At 35.0% G+C, this 19363-nt stretch overlaps 1 protein-coding gene across 1 annotated transcript in view; it reads right to left on the minus strand.

Moving 5' to 3' along the window:
• LOC107319318 (transcription initiation factor TFIID subunit 4-like) overlaps positions 1–19363 on the minus strand; it is a 121691-nt gene that overhangs the window by 90984 nt on the left and 11344 nt on the right. Inside the window, exons 4-9 of the mRNA XM_015874042.2 lie at positions 19012–19239; positions 18080–18202; positions 16917–17006; positions 14817–15074; positions 6586–6691; positions 2360–2474 (exon numbers count right to left, since the gene is read on the minus strand). Coding sequence (XP_015729528.1) covers positions 2360–2474; positions 6586–6691; positions 14817–15074; positions 16917–17006; positions 18080–18202; positions 19012–19239 — 920 coding nt within the window. The remainder of the gene's footprint in view (positions 1–2359; positions 2475–6585; positions 6692–14816; positions 15075–16916; positions 17007–18079; positions 18203–19011; positions 19240–19363) is intronic.

The following is a 19363-nucleotide window of genomic DNA, read 5'->3' on the forward strand; positions in this document are numbered from 1 at the left end:
CAGTGCAGAAGCCTCATGGCTGAACACTGTACGTCATAGAGCAGCTATCACAATATCTGGTGAAGTCATGTAAGCAGTCTTACAATTAATAAATTAATGCTGACATTAGGGGCTAAGCTGTAATTTGTGACGTTACTAATTGCTACGTCTCTCACATAACTCCTTCCACTGTTTTTCAGCCTAGAACAATACCATAAGTTTAAGAATGCGTATGACTATAAGAAACCAAAAATAGCCAAGTTCACATTTCCATTTCTGGTGACCAACACCTTCCTTACATGAATAAAAAGCTAGAATAAGTTATTTTTAAAAAAGTAGAATATAGAATAATGAAACAAATATGCAATAATGAAACACTAAGGGCAAAATAAATTTATACATAACACAACTATTTTTCAAAATTCTTGCTTTGCTTTAGATGCCAGTTTGCCTTCTGGCTAAAAACACATTCTTCACACACGCTGGGAATGTTGAGGAAAACTAGTCAGCATTCAGAGGATTAATACAGATTTCCAGCTCTGTGCCTTTAGGCTTAATAGTCAGACATCTATTTGTCCTCAGGAAAGGTTAGGGGTTGAAATGCAAATATGCAAACAACTGAATTCTTTGTTAAGATATCAAGGAAAAGCTTGATCTTTGCTGCTGTTTAATAAATCCCTCCAATTTTATGGACTTATTTAAATGCAGTATTGTGTCTTAGTATTTTGAAGGAGAAAACAATGCAAGGAAACAAACATTCATTCTGACTAAAATTTGTTCTCTAGAGGAAAAATGACATACACCCTTGACAGCTTATTTACCAAACTCACTAAAGATTTATTGATTTATCAATCAGTGCCTTGAGCATTTGCTTCTCCCCAAGGGAAAATTAACAATTCCAACTAACCTAATATATTCTATGTATAAACTAAGTGAATGCAAGAATCAATCCTGGCACAGTTTACAACATCTAGTTAAAAAAATGCTGTCCCTTTTGGTGTACGTAAAATTGAAAGCTATACTAACGAAGAATAAATGCTCATGTTGCTTACAAACATAAAAAATACTTATTAAGACAGTACAATTGAACCCATAAGACATTTTAAATCATTGAAATACTCAGTGGGAGGCAAAAGCATTGGAAAGTAAAAAATTGAATGATTTTGCTTCTAGATTAATACTAAGTACTACCGCTATTAGTTGCAATACTGACATGCCTCAAAGCAGAGATATTTCACAAAGAGCTACCAAATCTCTTTTATTGCACCTGAAAAAGTCTAAGCCTGCAAAATTAATTACTGGTTTGATGACATCAGAGCAACAGAAGAATTCCTGGATTTTAATTTCCTTCTGGACTATTTTGTCATTTAGCAAAGGAACAGGAAGAAAAAGAAACTGCTCAACCATTACATGCACATTAAATGTACTCCCAGCAGTGGGGAGGGGGGAAAAGGGGCGGAAGAGAGAGAGAGGAATCAAAACACAATACATGGAAGACCAGTTTTTCACTACAAACAGTTAACATATCCAAAATAGAAAAGAAAAAACAACCAAACACAGAACTTTGCAGTACAAAAGAACTGCAAATAGCAGCTCAATGCAGCAGTGCTCCTGTGCTGAACTTTGCAGCACCAGATTACTACACAAACTCACAGAACAACCCAATCCCTGCCACAAAAGTAGGCACATAAAGATAAAGCAATGTTTTATCTTCTCTTAAATGTACACATACATAGAGAAAACACACTAGCAAGAACAGTGTTTGCAGTATGCTTATGGGGAGATGGCTGCAGCTTAGCAGTCATCTATCAACAGGATGCCTTGTCATTACAATTAGCATCTTCTCAGCAAGATATATTCCATATGAACATTCAAATCTCATACATAAAAGCAGCGGTGTATTTTTTAAAGCTTCACATACATAATTTCATTTACCAAAATTTTTATTGGAATCCACAGAAGTGAAGGCTTTATTAAACATTCCAAAGTGCATTTAGAGAAAAATCCTCAAGACATGCCCCACCACTCCTTTTTATTTTCTTTTTCTAATACAACTAAATAAGGAAATTATCACCCAATCACAGTAAGAAAGCCAGGAATTATTGTAAAACACTGCCCTCTGGTGTTAAACCAATTCCAAATTTTACATTTCAGACCCCCCCCTCCAGCCACCCTCCTGCATTTTTTCTTTTTNTTTTTTTTTTTTTCTAATACAACTAAATAAGGAAATTATCACCCAATCACAGTAAGAAAGCCAGGAATTATTGTAAAACACTGCCCTCTGGTGTTGACTGTGTCAGCTATTCTGCTTGCCCTATTCCCTGAGATGATAACCAGCTTTCATGACTATTTTTTTTTTTTCTTTTTTTTTTTTTTTTACCTGAAAGAACCACCTCCAGGGTCATTCAGCTTGTTTTTCTGATTTGCAGAGACCTGAACACCAAAGCCCCCAGGACTTTTGCTGGCTTGTATTGTTGGTGCCTTCCCTACTGTGCCTGAAAAACACCAAGCGATGTTATTATGAGCTGTCTTAGACAATTTACATCAAAGAACCTTCTGTCCAGGAACTAAATTTAACTGTCTGTAAATTGCAAACAAAGGAAGTTATTATTTTTAAAGATTACACTGCTGAAGAAGAACAACTTTAGACATAAAATTTATATTAACATTACAGTTTGTTCTATATTTACAGAATACTGAAGATTCCATACATGAAAACCATTGGCCAATGTTGGTTACATTACACACAAAGGTTGTGTGTTTGCAATTGGCAGTGAACCATTTTTCTTTATATTCCACACAACATACAGAAGCAGTTTCACATGTTCTTAACTTAGATGTTTTACATTAGTCACTGAAGGTATTAACTACACCTTTTACACATTTCCTTATACAGACATTTTTGATGCATTGCTGAGTTCAAAATGTTAAAGTATTTTTAGATATTTCTACTGTATGTAAAAGACCCCATACTATTTTAAAATCTGACATACCCTCCCTCATAAAAGTTTCCTTTTACTTTCTTACTTTGAAAAAGCTCTTGTTTAAAAAGTAATACGTGTCTGGTTTTTTACTTACAAGTCTCTATATATGAGATAATGGGATTCCTAACTGAGCCAGACTGTGGTGTACATTCAGCTTCTTGTGAAGCCAAATTAAAAATAAATAAATAAAAAATTCCAGCCTGACATTTGGAAAATCTAATAAAAAATAATTATGTTCATGTTGTTAATTGGTAAGTCAATGGACATGTATTAATTGTCATTAGAAAACACTGAAACAGTATTTGACTCAAATAGCACTGAGAAATGAAAAAGACTTGCTATGTCTTTCTTCAATCCTATTTTAAGACCTGCTTAGTTTGGTCACGTTCTGTCCATTTATTTAAACCCCACTCATACGTTGGCAAGTGAAAGTAATTAAGTCACGTGTCTACTTGACTTCAGAGATTTTAATTTGTTGGGTTTTTTTTGTATACCATTCAATTGTATTGAATCACAAACTATAGGAGTTAAGACTGAGAAGTGCATTAAAGTTCTTCCTGCACATCTATGGATCAATTGCCTTAAAATGTCATGGTATGAATGTTAGTAGAAATTAGCTATTCTACTCTGATGAATTCTGAATACCTAAACCACACCTATCACAATAAATCCTTTTAGCACTAAGCTAAAGCAGAAGGGCGAGCTTTTCAGAGCCCAGCATCCCTCTTTTTCTTTCCAAGTCTTCATCTAGCATAATATACGCTCTGAGAGCAAAAACTTAATTGACAGTGTTCATTCAGTTAATCAACCTCGATAAAAACATTTTTGCTTGAACCTTCAACATTAGCAAATACAAAACAAGATTCAGGATTTCGAGTTCTAAGCCTGTGGAATAAAACTATTTTGTCATCAGAAAACTGAAGGTCTGTGAGATGTCACAGATAGAGTTATTTCATGGTCTGCTCCATTGAACTATTTCATATTAATTAACTGAGAAGTTTTTACTGAGTGAATTGAAAGGAAAGAAATTATATCGTAATAAAAATGAGCAAATCTCTGCTTTCAGCAGCGAGTTTTGAGGAAATTAAGTGTATTAGCCTTGAAAATTATTGCAATGTCTGCAGTAATAGAACAGTAGTACTTCTCCAAAATAAACATTATATTCCTTTGCAGATAATATCAGTGTCTTCTTTTCCACGGATGATAACTTTTGACCCCCAAAATTAAGGGAAACATACAACAACAGAGTAGTTAACTTGTTGGCTGGAAGAAAGCTGCATGTCTACATTGAAAATTCAAAAAAGACCTTACTTTCTTTCATCCTGTTACATAATTCTGCTCAAATGGATCTGACAAAATAAATATAAGTTTGGAGATGACATACAAGTCTTCCAGTTTAAATCACAACGGTGTGTGATTAAAGAGTCAGACAAAAATTATGGCTCAACTACCAATTTACACTATGGCATACTCTGAAAATTAAAATCACCTGTGGGTCTAGATTTTTCATGAGATTGGTAATGACATACAGAGTCTTTCAACACTGGGTCCTTGCTTCAAATTTCAAGTAGCATGATTCTGAGAAATAAACCCACATTTTGGAGCTCCTAAGTTCTTAGTTCTGTCTTTGCATAGGCTAAATATCTGTAATGAATACTCTGACTAATTATTTTACGCTTTGACTCCATTCCTCCATTGGAAAGATTCAATTCACAGATACTTTGTACTGATAACTGTTTTGATAAAAGAGTGTGACTTTTTCCTTAAACAATTATAATGTTACTTCCCCAGTGTGGATACCATTTACTACTACAACACTTTTTAGAGTCTGCCACCTATCTATACTCTAGCACTGTAAGCATTACAGTTTGTTCACATGGATGCATTGATATTAATATTAATGTAAAATGCAACACTCAGTGGAAGTCGGATCAATTCTGGCATAACCATCCTTGAAAAGTCACACTCCACAAAATTTTACTCCAGTAATTTTCTAAACATACAATGTTCTATATTCCAGTATCTTACCTTTTTCTATGGGAATAATTAAACCAGCATAAAACACAATTATACTGGTGTTCACAGAACAAAATCTTAACACATCACAATCAAAACATACAGTTATCCGGCAATATGCCATAGGCATTTCTTAGAGCTGTGAACACACAGGCAGATTTTTCTCCAGACATGGGCTGCAGAATATATAGTCTTCACAACGGGGCATTTTTAAAATTTCTGTTCCGAATGCTTTGTATGTGAAATTAAAACAATGTAGTGGTAGGCTTAAAAAAAAGCTTGTAAATAGGAATAAGCTCACTTGAAAGCACAGCTTCGCATGAATTGACCTTTATGGACTTTTGTCTTTCTTAATCCAAACTGCCAGTTAAGTTGTATTGCACTGGCCAGTCACTGACTGTCAGGAATAAATCTATGATCTGAAGTCACTGCTTAAAAAATAGCAATGCCAGTATCATGCAAATTTTTTGCATACTGTTCTCATTCACAACTTAAGAGACAGTATACTGACTAAGAACAGAAATTAAATCTGCCTTCACTCTCAGACGTTAGAAGTGAATGTCTGTATGTTAAGACACTGAATACTCTTCCTGTTAATAAACTCAGGACATGAGTGTCAGCACTATCAAGTGCATAACTTTTATGACAAGTAAATGCACATCTTTCTAACCTGAAAAAACAACCTACAAAAGGATTACACTGACATCTTGGTCTCCATGTCCATTCAGCCACTGGATTCTCTAAAGTGAACAAGATATCAACTGCTATTGTGTGTGTTTTTTGTTTTTTTATGCTTCCTTTTCCCAAGACAAATGAAAAAGACAAAATAATTGCTTCCATGTATATTTAAATTAGTTTGGTTTCTGATTCAGTACCCCATGATGATAAACTCTGTATTCCATTACAAATCCTTGATCATCTAAATCCCCATATCCAAAATGATATTCTTCCATGTAATTATACAACAAAGCTAAAAGGTCTAGTGGTAGTAGAAAGGATACTTTTGGGTTCAAAAACCCTCTTAAAAAGTGGGATGCATCAGCCAGACATTCACCCACCTGTGCACAAACCCTTGAGAAAGTTGTGTATACCATTAAACCTCTTTCTCCCCTGGCATGACAGGTTGCTGCACACTGTCTCTGACCTCACCAAATAGTAAACATACTGGCAGAAAAAAGCATGTGAGCTGAGAAATTTCTCCGACTCCTGTCTTGATCTCTGGAGCTATAATGTTCTGCTTCAAGAGCAAAAGTTAAAGTAGGATCATTAAATTGAGGAATTCTAGAAGCTTCAGGAAAAACGAAGCATTTCTTTCTCGGCCCAGAGCTACAGTGTGCAATAGTAAAAGTCAAGTTCCTTATAGCTGAGTAAGGAACTAAGCACATGCAAGTTGAGTTCTAAGGTAACTTCAAAACAGTTAACTGCATAGGTCTGAAATGTTAAAACTGCACAGTGAAAACATGCACTCCTCAGCCAGTATGAAGTAAAAAAATAAGTGTCAAGCCTGCTAACGTCAGCACTGTAAGTTTTTCCCATGCTACTAATTTGTAATTACAATGAAATTCATACACAGGTAACAATCTCACTAAAACATTTAAACCCATACCTTGTGGTCTAATGGTCTGAGTTATTACCACTGGCATCCTAATCTGGGTAGTCTGGCAAGCAGGGTTTCGTTTCACAGTTTGAGCAGATGTTGACTGGATAATCTGCTATTATTAAAAAAAAGTATACTTATATTATACTCCTTATACACAAACACACACAACGTAAACATACTAATACCTGCAGTTACTAATATAAGCATATGGATTTCTACAAGCACAACCAGCAAGTGACAAAAGTCATATTCACGTAATGCGTGTGGTTGTGTGTGTGTGTATATATATATATATATTTTGCCATTATGTTAAAAAGATTAAATAATATTTGACACCAATGTTGTATGTCACAACCTTCATAAAAAATGAGATGCAAACATCAAAATTCAGACTTTTGTCTTCACAAACTTTACTGAGAAGAAAAGTATTTGCAAAAGAAAACGCTGCAATAATTTTATTGGTATACAACTACGGCTGTTAGGTCTCTTGCTATAAACCTATGCTTTTTAAAGAAAATACATACTAAAAGTAAAATCCGAGATACTATGAGTTCTAAAATCAGATGTATACAAGAAGGAAAAGTAATATTTTGGGATTATTATTTATCTTTTAAATGTTAACTGGATGTTCTCGTGGCTTTGTTTATTCAAATTTTGAGGTCCTTATCCAAAACAGAAACTGGATCAGAAAATTAGAATTCAGATCAGAAATGAATTAAAAGAAAAAAAAAGAAAAAAAAAAAAAAAAGGAAGAAAGAAAAAACCTGCAAAGGTCATTTCTAAGGATTGTAAAAGAAATCAGGGACAAGGTATTCATAGACATATTGAGCAGAGGATTCAGTGATACACATGGATGCTGCAAAGCGGGGAAAAAAAAAAAATCCATAAACAAACTTTGAAAAGAAAACACAGGCAGGAAGCTGCAAATAAATTACAACCACAAAAACCTTGGAAGTCACGTACTCTTCACAGTCACTATGTTGGCCCCATAGCATAATACACCCCATTTCTGAATTCCAAGTCGCTGTCTTGCACCTTATTACATCCACAAAGACAATATGTAATGTCATGTACCGCTACACAAAGTGAACAGAAAACAATGCATCTCTAGGTGTTACTCTTACAAAGTATATGCAAATGCAGTATTTAGCTGTATAATGAAAGACCAAATATCTGACTTCAAAGTGTGCTATGGAGAAAAGGAAAGGAGAAACGTATACATATATATACATGAATGCATACATATATACACACACATCTTCAAATGAAATGTAAAAGTAGAGAATAAAAATGAGCTGGGGAACAGACAGGCAAGTGTTCCATCAACAGGAACCAGAGCTCCTGAATCAGAAGGTGAAAACTACAAACAGGAGAAAAGAGTAATGAGGAAACAAGAATTCTAATATAATCTGGAGGAAAAAACAAATAGGGACATTTTCAATTACGGAAATTGCGTCCTGTACAACCTAAAACATTAAAAGCTGTGAGGTCATAATAAACCTGTGGATGTAAAAGTATTAAGAATTTCTAACTTGCAGAAAGAGAAAGGGGAAAAAAAAAAAAAAAAAAAGAACAGGTTAAAGATTAAACTTCAATTGTAGACACAGAAGGAAAAGTGAGTATTGGGAATAAGCACAGAAATGGAGCAAGTAGACTAAATGCACCAGGTGAAGAGAGACGGTGAGTAAATAGCAGCATACTCAAGAGGGGAAGAATAAAGTAGCTACTAAGTTTCAAACTAGAGAAGAATATAGGTGATAAGCAAAAAAGAGGGAAAAAATTTAATTAGACTCCACTTCCAGGCATAAAAATTTCCACATACAAGTATATTTTCATAAGGAGACATAATAGCCCAAAAGTAGAAAATGACTATTTAACAGGAAAGGAGAATGTGATTTATTTTATTGGATGAGTCTTCAGAGAATAGCGAAGGAAAGCAGCCATACATTAGTTGGCCAAAAGTCACGCCAACAAGGAGATGCACGTGACCTGTGCATGGAAGTATCATCTAGTATTATGGTCATCTGTTATTAAATTCTTTCTCTGTGAAGCAAACAACTTCTAGAGTTCTGAATCAAACTCTGTTTCATTTGATTCATATTTTCACACAAATACTTTACAAAGTGGGTCAACTAAGACTATTAAAGATAGGCTAGTATTTAACCATTTATGATTATGTAAATAATGACGTTATACTTAGTATTAAAAATATATATATGAATATATTTTGAATGTATTAATAAGTACTCTATTCTAGGATCTCTGCTAGTGCTGAGCACAAAAGTGCTGAAAGTACAGAAAAAGACTGAGAAAAACTTGAACTTGGAGCAACATTTTACACTAACTTAGATTTCAGCTTCTTTATGCTTTTATGATATATTTCATCGCAGATGTGATCTTCAAGTCTGGCAACAATTAAGGAATGAACATTACCAATTTGTTTTTGAAACGGGATGTGCAACTTTCTTTCCAGACAAATATAAACAAATAACATTGTAAAAACTGATGAAACAGAGGTAGATTAAAGTGTGTGAAAATTTATTAACAATCTAAACCACTGCTCATCAATTACACTAATTTAAATTGTTCTAATCCTCTTGCCTGTTTCCCCCCACAGCATAAACCTTATTATTTTGACCAGAATTTGGCCTGGAAAATGTAAGCAATGAGCAGTCTGTTGGCATGATAATCTAGGAGATGATTTACTTCACCAATTTTATGTTTCTCATTGCCTAAAAGTAGGAATGTACCACATCTAACACTACCCATTCACATGCTGAATCAGCTCACAAGCGCCAACATCTTAAACTAGACTGACACAGAAGATAGACAAGTGGGTGTTGCTAGTATACTGAGGCTATCGGAGATGTTTATGTTTAGCAGAAGGGGAGATAAAACCAACAACAAAGGAAACAGAAGCTTCTGCAAAGAACTGAACAAACAAATTTCAAAAGTAAGTTCTATACTGAGCATTTTTTCTTTCAATTAATAACAAAAAAAAACCACTGTGGAAGGAAGAAACGAGTAAGCTACTCATTCAAAATGCAGAATGGCTATGGACTGATATGACATGCATCTTCACTCATGAGTAAACACTTGCTAACTCACTTGTGGCTATGCCACTTGTGATTTATCAGTCTCCTCGCTCCTGAAGATAAATGTCATATCAAACCTCAGCTATCATGTAATCTGGCAGCATTAACTTAGAATGTTCATGCTTTCATGGGCCTAGAATTCATACTTACCAGTACTGAACATGCTGTAATAGTAAAAGAATTTTTCAACAGTACCTCAAAATTTACACATACACAATTACTGTTTTCCTCCCAGACAAAAACAGAAAGAAAAAAAAAATTACTTTTTGAAGGAGCATATGATTTCTAATGTTAAGATGACAATGCTGCTTTATTGAGTTTTCAAAGAAGTAATGAAGTAAACAAAAGCTGTTGGGACACTTGTCCAACCAGCTCCCCAGTGTAGGAGGGCTGTTCTGAAAGTAATGTTGGCCCATGATGGCAGAGGTGGATGATGGTGTGGCATTAGTTACTGAGCCTTTCCACCAATATTGAATTCCTCCACGCACAAAAAGTGGAATCCACCAACACTCACTGACATTTGCTGAACATTTATGGAGACCAAACAGTGGATGTGAGCACAGTGAGGTGGTGGGTGATGCGTTTCAGCAGTGGCAACAGTGACAGTGGGTCACCTCCAATGGTGCAGATTTTTAGAAGCACAGCATGCAGGCTCTAGTTCATTGCTGGTGAAAATGCACAGCTGATGAAGGTGACTACATGGAAAAACAGTGGTTTGTAGATGAGAATTTGCTATAACACTGTTACAGTGCTCTTTGAATCCATTGCAGTTTCCATGGAAATTAGCAGGCATTACTTTCAGAGCAACCTACTAAGGAGTCACTAAACTGTATTTCAAGCAGGCATACAGCTTTCAAACTATAGGTTTTGATCTGACTGAAAGATCACACCTTTTTATATAAATTTTCTTGTACACCAACTCAAAGCTTGCAACTAGGTACTTATTAGTTCTTTCAAATAGGCAACTTGTACTCTTCCATTTCTAAGGTGCCTTGTACATAGGACAAGAACAAAATCATTTCTTGTGAGTCAATAAAGAAATGTACAAATAACACACCTCCAGAAGCACAATTCTGATGACAGAAAGGCTTCAGCAGAGATTTAAAACAAAGCACAGCATCCCCACATAATATGATGCTTATTCTGCCACTGTATTTTATTTGCATACTCAGTTGCTCTATCTTATTCTATCTTATCTTCTAAAAGACTCCAACTAGACCTGCACAGTCTTCAGGTTAGTTTACGTAATCAGATTATCTAATTAAATTTGTTTTGATTAAGATGAATCACTTCAAGTTTCTTCGGGTTTTTTTTATCATATAAATTCAGTAAGTGGCTTCAGTCTCCAGGAGTATTTCTTATAACACTGTAACAGCACAACATGTAATGTGCAAATGAATCTCCATTATTCAATTTACTTACAGCTTCAACACTTCTAATAAATAAAAACAACCTCTATCATTCACAGAAATCACAATAACACCTAGAATTAGGCAGGCAATGTCTGCATATATCAGCATATGAAGAGCTTTTGCCTACTGAGGATGACAATTTAGAGAAACTTTGAACACTGCACTTAGAACAATTACAGAAATTGATTGCTGGCTTATCTCATTAGTGTCTCATCAATAAAATATTAGCCCAAGACTTAACCACATTTCCCCAGCTGGTAGTAGCTACCATTTCTAATAGAAATGACTATCTCTTATGCAACACAGGTTTGTCATAGTTTTAGAAAAGGATGCACACCTTACAAGACAGAAAAATACAATCCCCTCATTCATCTGTGTCAGCACTACAGATTTTAATGATCAAGTCTCCTTTAGTGCAATCTACGTTGCAAGCTGAGCAGTACTGTCTAGAGACTAGAAGTCTCTAGTTGCGAGAAACCACACTGGGAAAAGTATCACCACATTAGAAGAGCCACAAGCCACATGAACTGGCCCTACAGACAGAACTTATGTACAACATGAAGTGAAGATGGCTACCATTTAACATCTCAGTATCTTACACAGTACTAGGTTCACTATATGTACATCACATCAATACAGTAACAGCTCACACATCTTAGCCCTATTGCTGAATTGTACACACATGCTCTTTGTCTTCAACCAATTTCTATCTAAATTATCAGCAGGGACGCTTCGTTAGCAATGAATAACATGTGAAGACAATGCAGCTTTACCCTCAAATGTCTCAGTTCTGCTGGAACGCCTTCTTATATATTTCATATTGTTTTTCTGGAAACAATAAAATTCTGCGTTCCCATCAATTTAACATTATTTGTGTTTGTTTTGTTTTAAAACAGCAGAATCTTACAAAAACAAATCAGAATAACTTCTGAATGATTTTTCCAAAAATGCTAAGAGATGGAGTAACCCGATCACTACTGAATGCAGAAGAAGGGCAGTTTTTCACTGACTTTAAAGAAGAACAGCATTCTCCTAATGTAATGCTTTTAAAAAACACCATTCTGACTAATGGAATTCAAAACAATGTAAGATGATGTGCTCTGAAAGACTCAATGCATACAATGATAAAGATTAATATTGTATCTTCCCAAAAGTGTTGTGGATTATCTCCTAATACTGACCCTTTTGTAAAACAGAAAAGTCAAAAGAAATGAACAGCTAACAGATTATCCTTTTTTTAAGATGAAAATGGATACTGTAACTGGATGGTCTGAGAGGATCTATATTCCAAAACAGGCTTGCCCTTCTGCAGCTGGACAGTCTGCATAGCCAGCTGGAACTTTCTCCATTGAGCTTCAGGCCTGGAGAGTCTGGAGCTCAGCCAGTTTCCTTCATCAGTGCTGGCTGCCCTCAGGCAAGCCAGCTGTAATCTTCCTCTTCCGGAAAAGTCCCAGGCAAGATTGCCAGGAGTTCTTTGCTGTGCTCTGATTTTGGGGAGCACTAAGAAGTGTGAAGAGCGTTATCACTATCACTACAAAAAAAGTCAATACTTACAAACAACTATTAGCATGATATGAGATGATGTTGGGTTGTCTGCTTGGCACATGAGCCGATGGCTGTTGTGGAATGTAGGATTTTTTATTCAGTATCTCGTATTATCTGATGCTGCTTTTGTCTGTACAGTACTAATCTGAGGGACATTAAAAAGTGTTTGATTAACGTAATGTTTGGTTCTATTGATCAGTTTTGCAACTGATAAATTAAAAACAAATACAGAAGACCAGTTTTACAATAAAGCCAACAAATTTTCATTTATGTATTCATTCTCCATTAAAAATTTTCTAGAAGTACGAAGCATAATTTTGCTCCAGTTTGCCACCTTCTGAAAATAGAGATGTCACCTCACATATCTAATAAGATTAAAATTTATCTCTAGAATTATCAGCTCCCTATAGACTGAAAACTTCCTTTGCCCACCAGACCAGTCTCTTCAATGCAGCTGTCAATTCCTTCATGTTGCATATGTTCATCAAATGACAAAGCAGCTCTTGACACTGTTAGTCTCTACTCCCATTAATGTCACAATTGCTTGTTTTGTGTATGCACAGGCACATTTGAGAGAGAGAACATATGTGAACATTAAGACCTGTCTTAAATAAATTTGGATTTATTCCATCAAAAAAATATTCCAGAAGAGCTATAATCATAAGAGAAAATCTTTGAACTGCTCTTTGCTCTACATCAGTGTTTCTCACAGGTGGAATGTAGCCTGCCTAGCAGTCACAGTAGTGCTCAGAGTGGGTTGCAGAACACTGGAAAAGTAGTGCTAGGTGGCAGTGGCTTTGCCCTAGGACTGTGATGTGAGAGCAGACTAAATGTAGTGGCCACAAGCATTTATACCTGTGAGGAACCTGGTAGCTGCTGTGAGAAATTTGCTTTCTGCAGGTCAGAGAGTAATTTGTACACCTACTGCCTGTAATCAAAACCAGTCCCTTTTCCCCTGCCTTAAAGAACAAATGTTATTGTCAATTCAGTCTTACAAGATGTAGACAAACAGGAGCTAAAAAAGTCTAAGGAATACTTTTCTAAATAATAAAACAGTCCAGAAGAGGTGGAGAGAAAACATCTCGGAAAAAAAATTCACATGACTGAATGGAAAGCAGTCAAGTTAAGGTGCAAAACATCCACATCCTCTGTGTATTACCAAAGCTAAAATAGGGTGTCTAAAAACCAAGTCAAATGTTCTTACACCTTAAAACTGTGCTCATAGAAGGCTGGTAAAATTATATTAATTTCAATTTAAATTTAGTAACTTAACTGCCAGGTGTAAGGTTTGAAAGACCCATGTTTTCAAACTGTGATGTCACTTTTAAATTAAAAATAATAAACATTCTCCCTCCATGACTCCTGAAACCTATTTCCTTTATAGAGCCTATAAATTCAAGGATAGAAGGTGTTACAACATCATACCTGCACTTCTGAATCTAAATAATATGAATTGTTCCAGCTCAACACACTTTCTGGAACTTGTTCGTTTAATTTTGAAACCTAAGTCAAGTACTTCACACATCTACACATAGAAGTGACAGACCAAAATTCTTACATCTTTGTTTAGAAGGGTGATGATGCCTTAAGTACTCAGAGTCTTCATAAAAACTCCAAACACGTTTTAATTACAAATGTACACACACTCAAAGGACCTTAAGCAACAACAAGACAAACTCATCATCCTCTCAATAACTGAATATGCTTTGCCCTTTTGGTAATACCTCTGCAATTAACAAATCTTATCATGTAGAACTCCAACCTGCAGAGTACGTTTCAGTAAAGTACAGAAAACAAAACATCGATACAAAATTCTATAACTACACGTAGAATAGTTAAAAATGAGTTAGCAAATTTTAATGTTCTAAAGGAAGTAAAGCAATGTACCTAAAAATTATACCTATAATCTTGTTTTCTGTTCTACATCTGTAATTAATTCAAATTCTACTGTGATCATATAACAGCCATATTTCAGAAAAAAAAAGGCCAAGAACACAAGCTTCTCTTAAATTTAAGATATGTTAATAATGCAATCTAAATTAATGGTTCAGCACATATATAAACAACCGTAAAATGAACTGCAACTGCACATCATAGAACATGATATAAAAAAGTATTTCCCAAACAAATTGAAATAAAAAATACACTGAAAACTGCTATGTAGTCTGTATACAACAGTACCTACCAGTTGAGAACTCTGATTTGACTGTACCACCTTAACCTGAGGAGGTTGCACTGTATTTGATACAGAGACTGTGCAAATGTTGTTTGGTTGCCTTATTCCTATTGTCTGCGTTGTGACAATGGAGGAAATACTTCCAGAGGCAGATTGAGGTATAACTTGTGTTAGCTTGGTTGGTTGAAGTGACTGCTGAGACGGCTGTCCTTGCAAAACTGAATGTTGACTATTCAGTAATGATTGTCTCAATGCAGGTAGACTTTTCTATAAACAGAAAAAAAAAGTTTATGAAATATCAAATTTACCAGGTTGCCTGAAATAAAATCTTCTGAAATTTGCTGTAAACCTAACTAAAAGGTTATATCTTTCTTTCCAATTGTACAAACTACTTTTGCATGAAAAAGAAAATACACTGAACACATAAGAGGGAAAGCTCAGTTTGTAATTTCAGTAAGCTTTCAATTTGTATTCAGCAACTCTGCAGACACTGACATGCCCTAATCCCACCATCATAGTAAAATATAATCCTCCTCCCCAGTCAAGATCACCTAGAACTTGTAGCTTGGGACTCTGGAAGGGCAAAAAATAGAAAGAGAAAAGGCAGAAGAGTAAGAACAACCTACTGAATGCTAGAAGTAAGCTGTACCAATTTACTTCTCCTGACATGCCTCCAGTATCTAGAACATGATGATTTAACTGTTGTTCCCCTACAGCAATAGTTGTTTACTGTATTACTACTGATCTAATGTATTCTGACTGCATTAGAAAAGTGTGCTTTAGTATGCTTCATGTTCAGACCAGTTCAACCAAAAAATACAGTTCCAAAAGGCTATACCGTACCTTCACGAATAAACTTTTTACTTTTTAAGTGGTAGTAGTGTTCTTTTGAAGTGCTCTCCCTCAGGCAGCTGTAGAACATGAGTGTTTAACTCAAGCTATAGCCCTTTCTAAACTTCTAATATTTATTTAAAATTTAATGTCTGGTGCCAAGAAAGGACTTCAAAGAAAAGAAACAAGTTAAAACTTGTGTTCAAGCTAAAGTGACTGTAGAATAAGAGCAAGAAAGAAAAAAGGGTTAATGATAACAAAAAAAAAAAAAACAAAAAAACAACAACCAAAAACCACAAAAGCAATGGGAGACAGTTCTGAACAAAGGAAGAAAAGAGAAGAAAAAAAAAGGAAATCTTCCCTAAACTGAGAATTTTTGGATGAGAAAAAAAATGCTTTCAAAACAATAGCTGCAGATTTGTTACAGCATAATTAAGCATGGTTTGCACGTGTCTAATCTTGCATAAGGAGGCTATTTTAGGTAATGTAGGAAAAAAAAAACATAAGTTAAATTTACCCCTAAATTTACTCCTGTAGGATCAATAAATCTGTTTGGAAACTCATTAGAATTTCTATATGAAAAGTTGCAGACCACAGGCAGAATCAACTTATCAGTTATTTCCATGGTATTATGCAGTCCAGTTTTTCATCATCACAATTGCACATGAATTCAAAGTTCTTGATATCTCAAAGATTACAATAAACAATATGGAGAATTTGAAGCATTCCACAGACCCTGCAATTCTTCCAGTGGAAACGGTGCAATTTACAGAAATGGACTACACAGAAAGCTTAACACATTTTAACAGTAAAGAAACACTACAGAATAAACAACATATAATTTCTAAACAAAGCTGTAACAACTTTTATAAACAAATCTGGTTAATAAATTGTTCTAGTTCAAGGCTACTCAAGCAGTAAGCTCCAGATCAGCTCTGGACCATACACAGATCTTGCTTAAACCTAAACCAAGGTTTCAAACAGCAGATCTCCCTCTTTCTTACCATTCTCTCAGCCTGCTGGGTGCAGCTAACTGGGGTACATAGCCAAGGCTCCCAGTCAGGAAGGGAATAAGCAGCACCTGGCTGGCCTGACAGAGGTGAGTATTGCATAAGTTTCAGCTGAGCAGATTTCAGCAGAAACCCTCACCACAAAGTAAATGTTGACTACTCCTGCTTTAAACAGGTGAAATTAATTCCACTTAAAAAACATTCTCTAAAACTCAAAGTACTAACATTTCCATTGAAATAAATTTATCTAAACAATATTCGCCATTACCTTAAGGAAAGGTACAAGATATGGCTGAGGAGATGATTTGAGTTCTGATTGAAGGCGGCCTGTAAATTCTTCTGGATCAATCTTTGCATCCTTGGAGAAAAAAAGAAAAAAAGAGGAAAAAAAAAAAACCAGCAATCAAAAACTGTCAACAATTCAGTTCTGTTGTTTGGTTGTTTTTTCAGATAATGAGAACAAATTCATATATGTTAAAATGTCCACATGTGGTATACATATGTATACCAGAACAACCTCCACTAAATAAATACCTTTCATATACATGTGCTCCATTATTACAAGATACACTAAGTAGCTATCTTTATTTAGTTACTGTTTCTTAGTTCCACAGAAAACTTAGAATGAGTTTTTACTGGAACCATAGAATCTTATTGCCTAATCATTCCTACCTAAAATGTTTTAAGAGTTGTTTAAACTATACAGGTTTCTGTCAATGAATTCAAAGAAACAGGTATCAACTACTTTCAAGTGCAAATTCTTTGAAGATTGATACCATGTAAGAAGCCTGACCATTTGTCCAACTCCAAAGTAGCACCCATTCGCAGTGCATTTATACAACCCTGAAATTTCTGGTGCACCAAAGACTACTCTAGTTAACCTTTATTCCAAGCTCAAGGATTCTGTTCAGGTGAAAGACAGCTTTTCCTCTAGAAATTCAATCACAGTTAAGGCTCCATGCAGGGGCATCTACCTGGAGAACTGCTCAGACTCGGTAGATTAGCATAGTACTTTTCCTTCAGTTCTTGAAACTCTCAATCACATTGTGCAGATTTCTACATTCATATTGTGGTTAAAAAATTAATCAGCTATCTTTTTCAGAGAAAATCATGGTTTGGAGGCAAACTTAATGAATCCTCAAGGAAAAAAATCTTTCTTTTTTTATTTTTAACCTAAACTTTCCACACAGACCAAAGAATTATCTATCAAAACAAGATTTTTGATTAATCCATACTAAACATTCTGTTGAATTTCTAAAAGAAAGTCTACCTTATCAGATTTTTGAAATGCACAGAATAACAGAGTATCTGCATTTTGATGAAGCTCAACTCCTTTCCCTATATTACAGCAGCAGTTTTCAGCATACGTTACTCATGCATAAATGAATTTAATGGATAATTAACGTTAGTGAAAGGTAATTAAATATTTACCAACAAATCCTGAACCAGAGCTTTCACATTGCGGGACGTTTCTGGAGAAGGTGAATTCTGAGAAGCAAGCTTTATAAGAGTAGCTAAGAAGTTTTTGCATTTTTTCACATTCTCTTGCATTTCCTGCAAAAGCCAAAGAAATTTAAAATCAGACACATGCTATTTTCCAAGTATGATCATTGTAAATTCCTATCACCATAAATAGAGAAAATGATTAAATTGTTCCAATTCAAGCAGGAGATACTGCATGTGTAACAGTAGCTATATTACTATTGCTGTTAGTTACCTGACATTTTCTTTGTTTCTTATTTAACTGGACATTATATTTCATAATGACTAACAGAAGTCAGTGTAAGAAATATTACCTATCTTACAGTCTGATTTGATAGAAGTAACTACAAATGCAAGAACTAACATAACAATTTGTTGGAGATGCATTCTCCTTTGGAATGCACAGTGTAAAGCATTCCCTAAATTACCCTAATTTGTTAAAATATTGATTCAGTATGTTCTTATACAAAGCAGCAACAATAAAATCAAATTAGAAATCATTCAAATTCTATCATATCCAATGTTTTTCAACAACATAAGATCAGATTCTCTTATTTTTCAAGATATTTTTATACGTCATAATTTGGTCCTAGGACTCTGCAAACCAGAAATATTGTACTCCAGCTTAACCATAGATTTTCACTTATTTATGAATATATGGCAAGATGGAGCAAACCAGCCACAGTTGTTCTCCACTCTCAGAATTTGCATCCCACTTAGTTGAAATGAGTGGAAGGGTTTCTGTTTTGTAACATAATTGTTTCATCACAGGAAGTAGGCTTGTATGAAATTTTCCACTTCTGAATAGATCTGAGCAGTTCACAAATAAGATACTATAAATAATTCTAAGAAAACTAAGTGACTAATATTTTAATACTTACCTGTGATACAACTGTAGTTCCAGGTACAGGAGAGCTTGGTATGACTTGGGGCTGTGCTGGCACTTGTGCTGTTGTATGAGGTGGAAGCGGGAGCCGAGGCTGACTCTGGTTTTGTGCTGCAGCTTGGGTTTGTCCACCAGTAATTACTGCAGGCTGTTGAGATGTTGGTGTTCCCGTTGATATTGTAGTCTTGAATAAATTTTGAGCATTTGTTGTAGCTACTGACACCTATGAGTATTTTATGTTGGAAAACAGATCATTCTTTTAAATCTTTCACCCAACCACAAAGTTCTTAGAAGCCTGACAAGAAGATTTATTTCAAGTACACCATCACTGACAAAATAAAAACATT

This window comes from Coturnix japonica, chromosome 11 (genome assembly GCF_001577835.2).
Source record: "Coturnix japonica isolate 7356 chromosome 11, Coturnix japonica 2.1, whole genome shotgun sequence".
Classification (NCBI taxonomy): Eukaryota; Metazoa; Chordata; class Aves; order Galliformes; family Phasianidae; genus Coturnix; species Coturnix japonica.